The sequence below is a fragment of the Grampus griseus genome, assembly GCF_964374135.1.
Source record: "Grampus griseus genome assembly, chromosome: 11".
NCBI lineage: Eukaryota > Metazoa > Chordata > Mammalia > Artiodactyla > Delphinidae > Grampus > Grampus griseus.
In genome coordinates this window covers 52925160-52938294 of record NC_139005.1, presented here as the reverse complement: position 1 = coordinate 52938294, position 13135 = coordinate 52925160, and the positions used below count along the sequence as shown (strand labels likewise).

Below are 13135 nucleotides of genomic sequence, written 5' to 3'. Positions count from 1 at the left end.
GAAATCATAAAGCTCAGATCAGAAATAAATGTAAAAGAAATGAAGGAAATGATAGCAAAGTTCAATAAAACTAAAAGCTGGTTCTTTGAGAATATAAACAAAACTTATAAACCATTAGCCAGACTCATCAAGAAAAAAGGGAAAAGACTCAAATCAATAGAGTTAGAAATGAATAAGGGGAAGTAACAACTGACACTGCAGAAATACAAAGGATCATGAGAGATTACTACAAGCAACTCTATGCCAATAAAATGGACAACCTGGAAGAAATGGACAAATTCTTAGAAAAGAACAACCTTCTGAGACTGAACCAGAAAGAAATAGAAAATATAAACAGACCAGTCACAAGCACTGAAATTGAAACTGTGATTAAAAATCTTCCAACAAACAAAAGCCCAGGACCAGGTGGCTTCACAGGTGAATTCTATTAAATATTTAGAAAAGAACTAACACCTATCCTTCTCAAAATCTTCCAAAATATAGCAGAGGGAGGAACACTCCCAAACTCATTCTACAAGGCCACCATCACCCTGATACCAAAACCAGAGAAAGATGTCACAAAAAAAAAAAAAACAACAGGCCAATATCACTGATGAACATAGATGCAAAAATCCTCAACAAAATACTAGCAAACAGTATCCAACAGCACATTAAAAGGATCATACACCATGATCAAGTGGGGTTTATCCCAGGAATGTAATGATTCTTCAATATACGCAAATCAATCAGTGTGATATACCGTATTAACAAATTGAAGGAGAAAAGCCATATGATCATCTCAGTACATGCAGAAAAAGCTTTTGACAAAATTCAACACCCATTTATGATAAAAAGCCTCCAGAAAGTAGGCATAGATGGAACCTACCTCAAAATAATAAAGGCCATATATGACAAACCTACAGCCAACATCTTTCTCAGTGGTGAAAAACTGAAACCATTTTCACTATGATCAGGAACAAGACAAGGTTGCCCACTCTCACCGCTATTATTCAACATAGTTTTGGAAGTTTTGGCCACAGCAGTCAGAGATTAAAAATAAATAAAAGGAATCTAAATCATAAAAGAAGAAGTAAAACTGTCACCTTTTGCAGGTGATGTGATACTATACATAGAGAATCCTAAAGATGCTACCAGAAAACTACTAGAGCTAATCGATGAATTTGGTGAAGTAGCAGGATATAAAATTAATGCACAGAAATCTCTTGCATTCCTATACACTAATGATGACAAATCTGAAAGAGAAATTAAGGAAACAGTCGCATTTACCACTGCAACAAAAAGAATAAAATACCTAGGAATAAACCTATCTAAGGAGACAAAAGACCTGTATGCAGAAAACTATAAGACACTGATGAAAGAAATTAAAGGTGATACAAACAGATGGAGAGATATACCATGTTCTTGAATCAGAAGAATCAACGTTGTGCAAATGCCTATACTACCCAAAGCAATCTACAGATTCAGTGCAATCCCTATCAAACTACCAATGGCATTTTTCACAGAACTAGAACAAAAACTTGCACAATTTATATGGAAACACAAAAGACCCCGAATATCCAAACAATCTTGAGAAAGAGAAATGGAGCTGGAGGAATCAGGCTCCCTGACTTGAGACTATACTACAAATCTACAGTAATCAAGACAGTATGGTACTGGCACAAAAACAGAAATATAGATCAATGGAATAGGACAGAAAGCCCAGAGATAAACCCCCACACATATGGTCACCTTATCTTTGATAAAGGAGGCAAGAATATACAATGGAGAAAAGGCAGCCTCTTCAATAAATGGTGCTGGGAAAACTGGACAGCTACATGTAAAAGAATGAAATTGGAACACTCCCTAACACCATACACAAAAATCAACTCAAAATGGATTAAAGACCTAAATGTAAGGCCAGATACTATAAAACTCTTAGAGGAAAACATAGGCAGAACACTGTATGACATTAATCACAGCAAGATCCTTTTTGACCCACCTCCTAGAGAAATGGAAATAAAAACAAAAGTAAACAAATGGGACCTAATGAAGCTTCAAAGCTTTTGCACAGAAAAGGAACCCATAAACAAGTGAAAAGACAACACTCAGAGTGGGAGAAAATATTTGCAAATGAAGCAACGGACAAAGGATTAATCTCCAAAATACACAAGTAGCTCATGCAGCTCAATATCAAAAAAACAAACAACCCAATCCAAAAATGGGCAGAAGACCTAAATTGACATTTCTCCAAAGAAGATATACAGATGGCCAACAAGCACATGAAAAGCTGCTCAACATCACTAATCATTAGAGACATGCAAATCAAAACTACAGTGAGGTATCACCTCACACCGGTCAGAATGGCCAGCATCAAAAATCTACAAACAGTAAATGCTGGAGAGGGTGTGGAGAGAAGGGAACGCTCTTACACTGTTGGTGGGAGTGTAAATTGATACAGTCACTATGGAGAACAGTATAGAAGTTCCTTAAAAAACTACAAATAGAACTGCCATACGACCCAGCAATCCCACTACTGGGCATGTACCCTGAGAAACCGTAATTCAAAAAGAGTCATGTACCACAGTGTTCATTGCAGCTCTATTTACGATAGCCAGGACATAGAAGCAGCCTTAGCGTCCATCGACAGATGAATGGATACAGAAGATGTGACACATATATACAATGGAATATTTACTCAACCATAAAAAGAAACGAAATTGAGTTATTTGTAGTGAGGTGCATGGACCTAGAGTCAGTCATACAGAGTGAAGTAAGTCAGCAAGAGAAAAACAAATACCGTATGCTAAAACATATATATGGAATCTAAAATCTAAAAAAAAAAAATGGTTCTGAAGAACCTAGGGGCAGGACAGGAATAAAGACGCAGACGTAGAGAATGGACTTGAGGACACAGGAAGGGGGAAGGGTAGACTGGGACAAAGTGAGAGAGTGGCATGGACATATATACACTACCAAATGTAAAATAGATAGCTAGTGGGAAGCAGCTGCATAGCACAGGGAGATCAGCTCGGTGCTTTGTGACCACCTAGAGGGGTGGGATAGGGAGGGTGGAAGGGAGACGCAAGAAGAAGGGGATATGGGGATATGTATACATATAGCTGATTCACTTTGTTATACAACAGAAACTAACAAAACATTGTACAGCAATTATACTACAATAAAGATGTTAAAAAAAATAACTACCAAAAATATACAGTGTTGAATAGTGAGATGACTCAAAGGCTTGAGGTCATAATATATCAATAATAATAATAATAATATTCTATGTGTATAGCACTTTATAAATTAAAAAATGCTTTAACTATACCTTGATTTCCATTGTAGTAAATGCTGAGGAAAAGGTACCGTTTTCTAGGTAAGCAAGCAGGCTTAGAAAATTTTAGTAACTAGTCTGCGATACCATGATATCTTCTTTTACACAAAATATTGAGAAAAGAAGAAATAAGTACAGGTGTTATAAATCCATGTCCAGGCCTCTTTCCCATGTGACCTCTGCCTCTTCTAAGCTTTAAATGCCATCCATCCGTAGTAGGTGCTAAGATGTTTATTGAGTTAATTAATTTTTTAAACTTTTCTCAAGAGACCCAGTATGTGCCAGGCACTGTGCCTAGTGATGGAGAGGGCATAAAGGTACACAAGACATCATCCCAGCTGACGTGAAGCTTAAGTGTTAATTGAAGAGATAAACCCATGCACATATTACCGTAATACAAGCCTGATAGAACGGGTGTCCTAAAAGATGCCCTAAGAAGTTACCACGCACTGGACGTGGGGATAGTACACGGAGGGAAATCTAAGTTTCGGTGATAACGTTAACAGATCAACATCAGACTCAACATTCTCCACCTTTTTCATGTGTCTGTTTGATTATTTATTCTGTTTTGTTTTATTTTCTGAAATTTGTTCTTCCATAGATTCTGTGGCGACAGCATCCGGACCACTACTAGTTGAAGTTGCCAAAACTCCTGGTGCCAGCCTTGGTGTGGCCCTGACTACCTCGATGTGCTGTAACAAACAGGTCATTGTCATAGACAAAATCAAATCTGCAAGTATCGCAGACAGGTGAGTGTCGTAGAAAGTGCCTGCTCTTCAAAACTGCATGTGTGTTAAAATATGTAGAGATATATTTATATGTGTATATACGTGCACATATGTAATACCTACACATATACACACACAGTAAAGAAAGAGCTCTTCTACCAGTTTATGCAAGCTTCATATACAAAACAAGTTACTGGTCTAGCGCTTAAAAATTCACCTACCTTTTCAGCCACCCCATCATGTAATGTTGCTTCACCCAAATGTTTGGTGTGGCCTTTAGAAATGGGAAAAAAAGTCAAGCAACTCAGCACATTACCTACTGTGTCCTAGAGTAATAGCCCGTTTTTGGTTTAGGGTAGCTAAGCAGATCTTTATTATGTGAACAATTAATCCTGCCACCATACAATCTTATTCCTTTTTTCTGAAATAAATAACATTTTAAAAATGATACAATCTTGAAAGAAAGGCCCTCTACCGTCATAGTATGTTAGTCTTAGCGTTTCACCATTTTCAAGGGTCCCCGAAAACATCATTCATTCCCATGACAGTAAAAACGCAAGATTTTTATCCTGGACTCTTCTTCCTAATTAATATTTTAGACTTACAAGAAGGGGAAAAAAAGACTACCTTACCACCTAAAAAATTATTTTATGGCTTCTGGTAAGAAAACCCCCAGCTCATAGCTGAAGCACTCCAAGTGCCTCCACGTGGAATTTTCTTTTTAGATGATTGAAATGCTTTTGTCTTGAGAAGTAGACTCTGGTCACCTTGGAAATGTTTAAATCTATTGGGTTGGCCGAAAAGTTCATCTGGGTTTTTCCATAAGATCTTACAAAAAAACCTGAACGGACTTTTTGGCCAACCCAATACTTGACTACCCAATCTCCCTTCATGTTTCCAGCCCTCTTCTGCCCAGGCCCTGGCCCTGCCTGGGGAACCTCTGACGCCGATGCACCTGTGGCCACCCCTGTAGTGGTCAATCTACAGCTCCACTGTGCTGTTACCTACATTCAGCCCTTTAACAGTAATGGCCACTGACCCACGGGTACTCTCCCATTCAACGGTGCAGGATGCTTTCATTTTCTCCCTGTTTCTTTCCCATTTCGCAGCAGGTAAGCAGTTTAAGCAGCTGTCCACTTGACTGGTACCTCGGGATGCTGACTGCTGTGTTTGCTGTTCTCAACTCATCCAGTAGCCAGTCTCTTGAGTTCAGCAAGATGTAGCAGCCAGCCCCTCCCCATCCCAGCTACCCCCGCGCTCCACTCCCCACGAAGGCCTCCTCTGACTACTCTTTGACTTCTGCATAATTTCCATCATCATCAAGAGCTTTTGTACTAATAATTGTTTGACTCCAGAAAAACAAAATAAAACAGAGTAATCAAGCACTGGTGATCTGGGAGCTTGAGTGAGACAGTTCTGAGCAAGCACTGGCTGAATCTTTCCCCAAGTTATTGCCACTAACACAGAAAATAGTTGTAAATGACCCTATTCCCATTCTGTGAGTCACATCTTAACATTCTGAATGTTTACCAACTCACAGATATAAAAACCTATGAGGAAAAATCACAGAAAAAAGTCAAAGGGAAACATTTTCCTGTTCTTCCCTCCTTCCTGCTCACTTCCCCTCAACTTGCAGCATCACCACCCCCCAAATAATATATTTTTTATGAAGGACAAAAGAAAAACATCTCCTTGAGTTTTTCTCTATATTCTACAAGGTTTTACATTCCTCTTCTTATCCAAGGAACTTAACATCTGAGAGGCGGTGTTTCCTATAACATCCAAACGATTCCTTTTTTTTCTTAAGTAAGTGAAAACTGTGTGAAGTTTTGACTATGAGGACATGAAAGTTGGAATCCAGGGAGGACAGCACGCCATTGTAGTGAGACTTTCTCCCTTCCGTAGATGTGGTGCTCTGCATGTGGGCGATCACATCCTGTCCATCGACGGGACCAGCATGGAGTACTGTACGCTCGCAGAAGCAACCCAGTTCCTGGCCAACGCCACCGACCAGGTCAAGCTTGAGATTCTTCCCCATCATCAGACCCGCCTGGCCCTGAAGGGACCTGACCATGGTGAGAGGATCCATCCGGATAAATCTGTTATCCTCCCCTTGCAATGATTGCTTCTCCAGCAGTTAGAAAGCAGGGAGATGCTGAGTTTAATTCTGCCTCTGTCATTTCTTTTCAAAACAACAGGTGATCTTTGTTTACTCTTCATCTTCCAAATCCCTTTTCCTAAGCCACAGGTATTTTACTTGAAACCCCCAAATTGAGGAAAGAAACGTTGTTTGAAATAGAATTTTCAGGCTTTTACTATTTGATTTTTTTTTTTAAAGCCTTTGGTGCAAATTGAGTGTGGAGAGAAGGGAAATAATTTGACTTCTTGTTATTCATATTGAATTTCCACTCTGCTTAAAGGACAATAAAGGCAAATAGTAAAACTCCCAGTTTTCAAAACTAAAGTGGGTATCATGCCAGACCCTTCAAATATTGGGGGAGGTGGGTGGGAAGAGTTGCATGAGGGATGACTTTCTCTAGATTTTGTCTGTTCGCCAGAGTAGTTTTTTTCTTAGGATGGAGAACAACCTTTCTGACCAAATATTTCTCCTGGGAGTATCAGAATATTTCACTACAGTTATGCAGTAACAAGTGTCAACTGAGGGAATCTGCATTTTCACTGTCTTGAAGCTCACAGATCTGTTTGCTGAGCATTTATATACCATCCCACCTAGGCATCTTTAAATAAAACCCAGTGCAAGAAAAAGGACTTTGAGCCCAAAATCAAATGAAGAAAGACTCTCCAGTGAGGTCTCTGTTCCAACCCTCCTCCCTCCTTTTCCTTAAACCAAGCACCCTCCATTTTTATTCTTTGAAAACAATTCCTCGAAGCCTCACTAATACCATCAGGGCTCCCTAAAGGCGAAGGACACATTTCTGTATGTTTAGTTAGCAAGAGAAGAATTTTCTCTGGAACCGCAATTTTGCGTATGAGGAGGTCATTTGTATCCTACGTCTCCAACCTTCTAAAACACACTGCACTTTTCCACAGTTTAGAAAAAAAAGAGGTACCAAATAATTTTCATACTGAATGAGTCAGCTGGATACAACCTTTTTAAATTAAATGGAGCTTAGACAGCCCTGGAGCTAATGAAAATCTCCAGTACAGCATTCCCTTTATCAGATTTTAATTTTACACATTGGAGTTGGAGACATGAGGCAGCCGAGGCAGTTTATGAAATGCTGCCTCATTTGAATGGAAATGATAAGGGGGTGCAGTTCATGGGAACGTTCCCTTCCCGTCAAGGGGCCATGCGGGCCTTTCCCGCTCACTGGCTGAGAAGGGAGATTTCTAAAAGCATTAGGTTTCTTCTAAATTAATCTGAAGTTGCCACTGGATTTGGAGCACAGTGGGCACAACAGTGCGCACTGCCCAGTGCTTTTTCAGCATGAGATTTCGCTTGGTAAATTCTGGTATCAGTGAATCAGGAAAGTGAACAGACCCTATAAAAATGTCATTGTCTTCAGCAACCTCATTTTTCCCACCTTTTATTTGCCCTGTATACAAATCATAAATAGTTCAAAGAGTTTCCACTCATGAAATATTAAATATTTTTACCTGCCAAGACAGTCCGAGAAGATGAATTTATATACTAAAATGGATGGAGACCAAAAATTAATTTTCCTTTTCTTCACTGTGGAAAACCTGACATCATTTGTGATTTTGCAGGGGGGTAAAGGGCTGGTCATTTTAGTAATTCTAGCTTCTGTTTTTGACCCTGTCATCCACTTTTGTTGAAAATTGTTCACCATCTTCTTTATCTAACATACAGACATCTCCCTACATTTTACATTAAAATCAGACTTGTATTTCTAAGAAGAAATAAATATTGGCTCTTAAACATAATTAAATCCCCGTTAATCCTCAAAAATGTGATTGTGTTTATAATTCTCAAACTTCTGTTTTGGTATGTAGTGGTGTTGTTTTGCATAGTTTTACCCTTTTACTACAAGAAAATTCTGGTTATTTTTTCAAAATCTCTGATCCCTAAACAGCATGTCTCTCATCCCATAGGTGGATGGAGATATAACATTTCCCAGATTTCGCTTAGCAACAAAGCATTCAGGAAAATATAGCATTCAGGGAAATATAGAAATGGGCACATCAACCAGGAATAGATTAACTGTGCCTTTTGCTGGGAAGTAGCAACATTCAAAAAGCCAACAAGAATGAGTTTTTTAAAGAGCTCAGAAATTGTTCCCACTGAGGGTCTTTGGGAGACATAGTCATGACTGGAGGAAACTTTGTAAAAGAGTTTGGAAAAGAAAATGGGAGCAGAGTCATGAGGTTCTCTACATTCAGTACCAGGAGGACTTCCATTTCTGAGCCCCAGGAGCAACCACCAGAGTAGCTGTTGCCTACACCCTTGGACTCCTGGACAGGACAAAAGGGTACAGTTAGAGAAGAGAACAAACAGAAGTACCTTCCATATCGGATACCTCAAGATTTCAACAGCCATGTCACCATGGAATGATAGGAAAAACATTATATTTTCCTTGCTGTTTATCTGTAACAAAGGACTTAGGAACACATAGAAAGAGGCAGTGGAGTATGGTGGCTGAGGGCAGCAACTCAGAGTCAACTTTAGCACTTTAATTCTGGCTCCACCACTTGGGAACTTAGCAAGTTACCCAACTTTTCTATACCTCAGTTTCTTCATCTGTAAAATGGGTATTATAATAATACCTACCTCATAGGTATACCGTGAGTATTACCTGAGATAATCCATGTAAAAGCACTTAGCACAGTGCCTGGTATATAGCGAGTACTCAGTGAGGGCTGACTGTTATTATGGGGACCATTAAATGGGAGAATATAAATGAATGTTTTTTGCAAAATGAAAGAGCATGCCTAAAATGTACCATCTAGGGCTTCCCTAGTGGCGCAGTGGTTGAGAGTCCGCCTGCCGATGCAGGGGACACGGGTTCGTGCCCCGGACCAGGAGGATCCCACATGCCGTGGAGCGGCTGGGCCCGTGAGCCATGGCCGCTGAGCCTGCGCGTCTGGAGCCTCTGCTCCGCAGCAGGAGAGGCCACAACGGTGAGAGGCCCGCGTACCGCAAAAAAAAAAAAAAAGTACCATCTAATTTTTAAACTAAAAAAATACTTGCCTAACATATGAGTATTAAGTACACCACCATAAAACAGAAGAGATTTAGAGTGCACGTTCAAAACAGGCTATAGCTGTCTTCTCTGGCCTACATTGTTTGCTGAACGCCTTTTGCATTCATTATCCACGGCATGCAGTTTTTTGCATTATGGAATATAATTTTTGTCTCAATTATTTGATGTGTATGAAGATTTAGTCCCCAGGAGTAGTTCAAAGTCAAAGTAAATGTGATGACCTACATTTAACCTGCCTGCCACAAATGGCACAGTGCCAGGCATACAGTAGGTGCTCAATAGCTTTCTTATTGTGTTATCTATTGGACTTGACAGTAATCAAAAATGCCCAGTAATTTTCAAAGCACTCCATAAAGAACTGGGTCGAAAAGTGAGTGTAGAATTCTGAAGTTCACTCACTGTACCTCATTTGACAATATTTTACAGAGCTCAATAGAATGGCTGTGGGTAGATGAGCCAGACCCAGCAATGACTGCATCTTGCTAAAAAGTCTTCTGGTACACCCTAAAGTAGAATGCGGATGGTTAAAGAGAATCCATCAGGGACTTCCTGGGCAGTGCTCTTTATCCCAAGGAAACCGCTGCTGCAGTGTGGACAGTGTGGACGTGGACTCTCTGGCCAATATTCCTGTTCATTCATGCATGCATCCATTCACTCATTCATTCACTCATTCATCAGTCATTATATACCAGACACTGTTCTAGTTACCATGATACCTCTAGTGAGCAAGACAAGCAAAGTGATCCCTAGTCTCGTGGAATTTACATTCCAGTATAGAGGGAGAAACATTAAAAGTATATTAAATAAATAAAGCCATTTCAGACAGTAATAAGTGGTATGAAGAACATAAAGCAGCAGTGGGATAGCATGGGTGGGAGAGGGCAGCTACTACATCCAAGGAGGTCAGAACAACTCTGAGGTGGTGGTACCTGAGCTGAGACCTGAATGATAGTAAGAAGCCAGCCATGAAAACAAGGGGGAGAAGAATATTAGAGGGAGGAAGAACAGGAAGTGCAAATGCCCTGAGGCAGGAAGCAGCCTGGCTCGTTCTAAGACAAGACAAAAGACCAACATGGCTGAAACAGGCAGTGATGAGGAGAGTGCTAGGGGATGAAACTGGAGAGATAAGTAGGACTCACTTTTTTTTTTTTGCCGTACGCGGGCCTCTCACTGTTGTGGCCTCTCCCGTTGCGGAGCACAGGCTCCGGACGTGCAGGCTCAGCGGCCATGGCTCACGGGCCCAGCCGCTCCACGGCATGTGGGATCTTCCCGGACCGGGGCACGAACCCGTGTCCCCTGCATCGGCAGGCGGACTGTCAACCACTGCGCCACCAGGGAAGCCCAGGACTCACTTTTGATTCTGTTTGTAATTGTAACCCATTGAAGTACCTTAAATGGGAGTCACATGATCTAACTTGTATATTTGAAAGATCATTCCGTATTGTGGATACAGAGATGAACCAGGGAGCCAAGTCTGAAGATGAGGAAGTGATCTAGGTGAAGGAGATGGTGGCTTGAAAGTAGAATAGTGGAGGGGGAGATGGAACCCAAACTAGAAACAGCAGTGGATAGAAGGAAAGGGCCAGATGGTTTAGGGTTACAAAATTATGGTGGCCAGAAAAGTGTGCTGCAGATTCCTGAAATATTCTCTAAACTTAAGTGCCCAATGAGTGAAATTTGTTGAGTGATAGATATATCTATTTCCTTTAAAAATGATTCATTGGCAAGTAGATAGAAAGTAAACAGAATCAATGCTATTAATAAAGGGTCATTGGATTTTATTCTGTGTACGAACATCGTGCTAAGCACCTTAGGTACAGAATTCTCACAGTTGGCCTGTGCAGTAGATGCTTTCATGATCTCCACTTGACCTATGAGGAAACTGAGGCCTGGAGAGGTTGAGTAACTGGCCAGGGTCATATACAGAAGATGGGCTGGAGCCGGAACAGAAACTCAGCTTGGCCTCAGCCCATGGTGATCTGTCCACACTAGTGCTTTTGTTCCATGTACTGTCTCATTCCAGAAAGGCTGTGAAGTGGCCAGTGAGACTGATATCACGGATGGTATAATCTAAACTCTTATGTACATAACCCTCCTTTAAATACTTACAGAGTATTTGACCTCACTACATGAATAGATACTGCAAAGTCATTCACATGTCAGGCATCTAACCTTAGAATCGTAACAGTAGGAGATAAAAGTTCATATTTTATTTTTCATTTTTTAAGATACTTAAATGAAAAATTTCATGTCAATATAGTAACAAACATAAAAGTGCTTGTATTTCAGGACACTGGGTAGAAAATCAAATCTAAACAATATTGAAATTAGAATGGAAATATGATATACAATTTTTTGAAAATAAAGGGGACACCAGAATTTTGAAATTGACTTTATTAAAATTTCATGGCATCTTAAGGAAATATAAAGTATTTGAAATACTTTAATAATTAAATATCTCTTTCAAATGTAAATACATCTTTTAAAAATACCCCCAGAATTATAAAATATATTGAGACTTTTATCTTCTGATTAGAGTATAAATAAGATCCTGATAATGATAGATGATTAGAGTGGTTTATTGTTGAGAAAAATCAAGCTCAAGTGATGAATAGTAGTGTAATTAAAATGTCAGAGCAGTAAATTGTGATGTGTGACTAGTAAACCCCTTGAATCAGGAGCCAGTGTGATTTATCGTTCCTTCTTTCCTTCTTCTCAAAACAAGTGCTACTAACTGGCCAAGATTTGCAAATCTTTAATTACTAATCTTGTGCCATAGATCTTTGTGGGGTTGACTTTTAAGTTAAAAAAAAATGTTTTTAATCTCTGCTGTGAAGCACAGGGGGAGATTAGAAATGGATTCAATAGTCATCTTAAAAGGAGAAAAAATGGGCTGGGGAAAGACATGCATTATTCTTGTGAAGATGAAAAGTTACCATCCCTGATGTTAATCATCAGTTTTGCTGACCACTGAGAAAAGGGCAAAGTCAATATTTTTTTTTTTTTTGCAAGCAGCTTTCATTTTTTTGTTACACTTTTTATTTGTGCAATTCAAGTTACTTTTTCCTCTTTTTTTTTTTTTTTTGGTTCTTTGTTTGTTTGTTTGTTTTTATTTCTCATCATCACTTCATATGGGCAGTGAAAATTCAGAGGAGCGACAGGCAACCTCCCTGGGATTCCTGGGCCAGCGACCACTGCAGTCTTCACACCTACCATCACTATAATACGTACCACCCAGACCATTGCAGAGCGCCAGCCCTGACATTCACGAAAGCACCTCCTCCAAACAGCCCTCGTAATGTTCCAGGCTTTCGCTTCCTGGTCTTTTACTTAAATTATATTCTTCTCACCCCTTCCTCATCTGATTCATACCATTTTTGGTTTCATGGGTGTGGTGTGCTTTTCTTTATGTAGTAGCAACTTATCATTTCTGTCATCTCTTAAGTCCTTCTTTTCCATCAGAAAGCATTTGTTGTTAGGAAAGGATGTAAAGGTTCCGAATGCTTTATGTGTGGCCAGGAAATACCAATGCAGAATAGTATATACAGTACAGTTTTCTCAGACCTTATTTGTGTATATGGAACCACTTGTGAAATTCATGTCAGAAAATATCTATGAAAATGAGGTTATGTATTTGATACATTGAGTTGTTGTTTATGGAGAAACTTGTTTTAATGTTTACTTTTTTGTCTAAAGCAAAATTCATAGAGCCTCTCCGTGTTGCATTATACTTATAAAGATCAGCGCTGCTCCTCAGGCACTTCCGGGCCCTTGTAACTCAGATTCTAAAGCGCTGTCTCCATGGCTCCTGAGATCTGGTCTCTTATTGGTTGGGGTACCTACTAGCCATTGCTGTGCCTCTTGTGTGTCTTTCTATATTGTTGCTGGTTGGCAGGTGTGGCAGGCTCACA

General features: G+C 39.8%; 1 protein-coding gene across 11 annotated transcripts in view; it reads left to right on the top strand.

Annotated features, from left to right (window-relative positions):
* Window positions 1-13135, top strand: part of GRIP1 (glutamate receptor interacting protein 1) — a gene marked incomplete at both ends in the record, with an annotated part of 697367 nt that overhangs the window by 583761 nt on the left and 100471 nt on the right. For 8 of the 11 annotated variants that reach the window (XM_082666950.1, XM_082666958.1, XM_082666956.1 and 5 more), the window contains 2 exons: window positions 3915-4062; window positions 5947-6116. In XM_082666950.1, coding sequence (XP_082523076.1) covers window positions 3915-4062; window positions 5947-6116 — 318 coding nt within the window. Of the gene's footprint in view, window positions 1-3914; window positions 4063-5946; window positions 6117-12363; window positions 12520-13135 lie in introns of all 11 variants that reach the window. The other 3 variants (XM_082666952.1, XM_082666949.1, XM_082666953.1) reach the window with 1 other exon arrangement.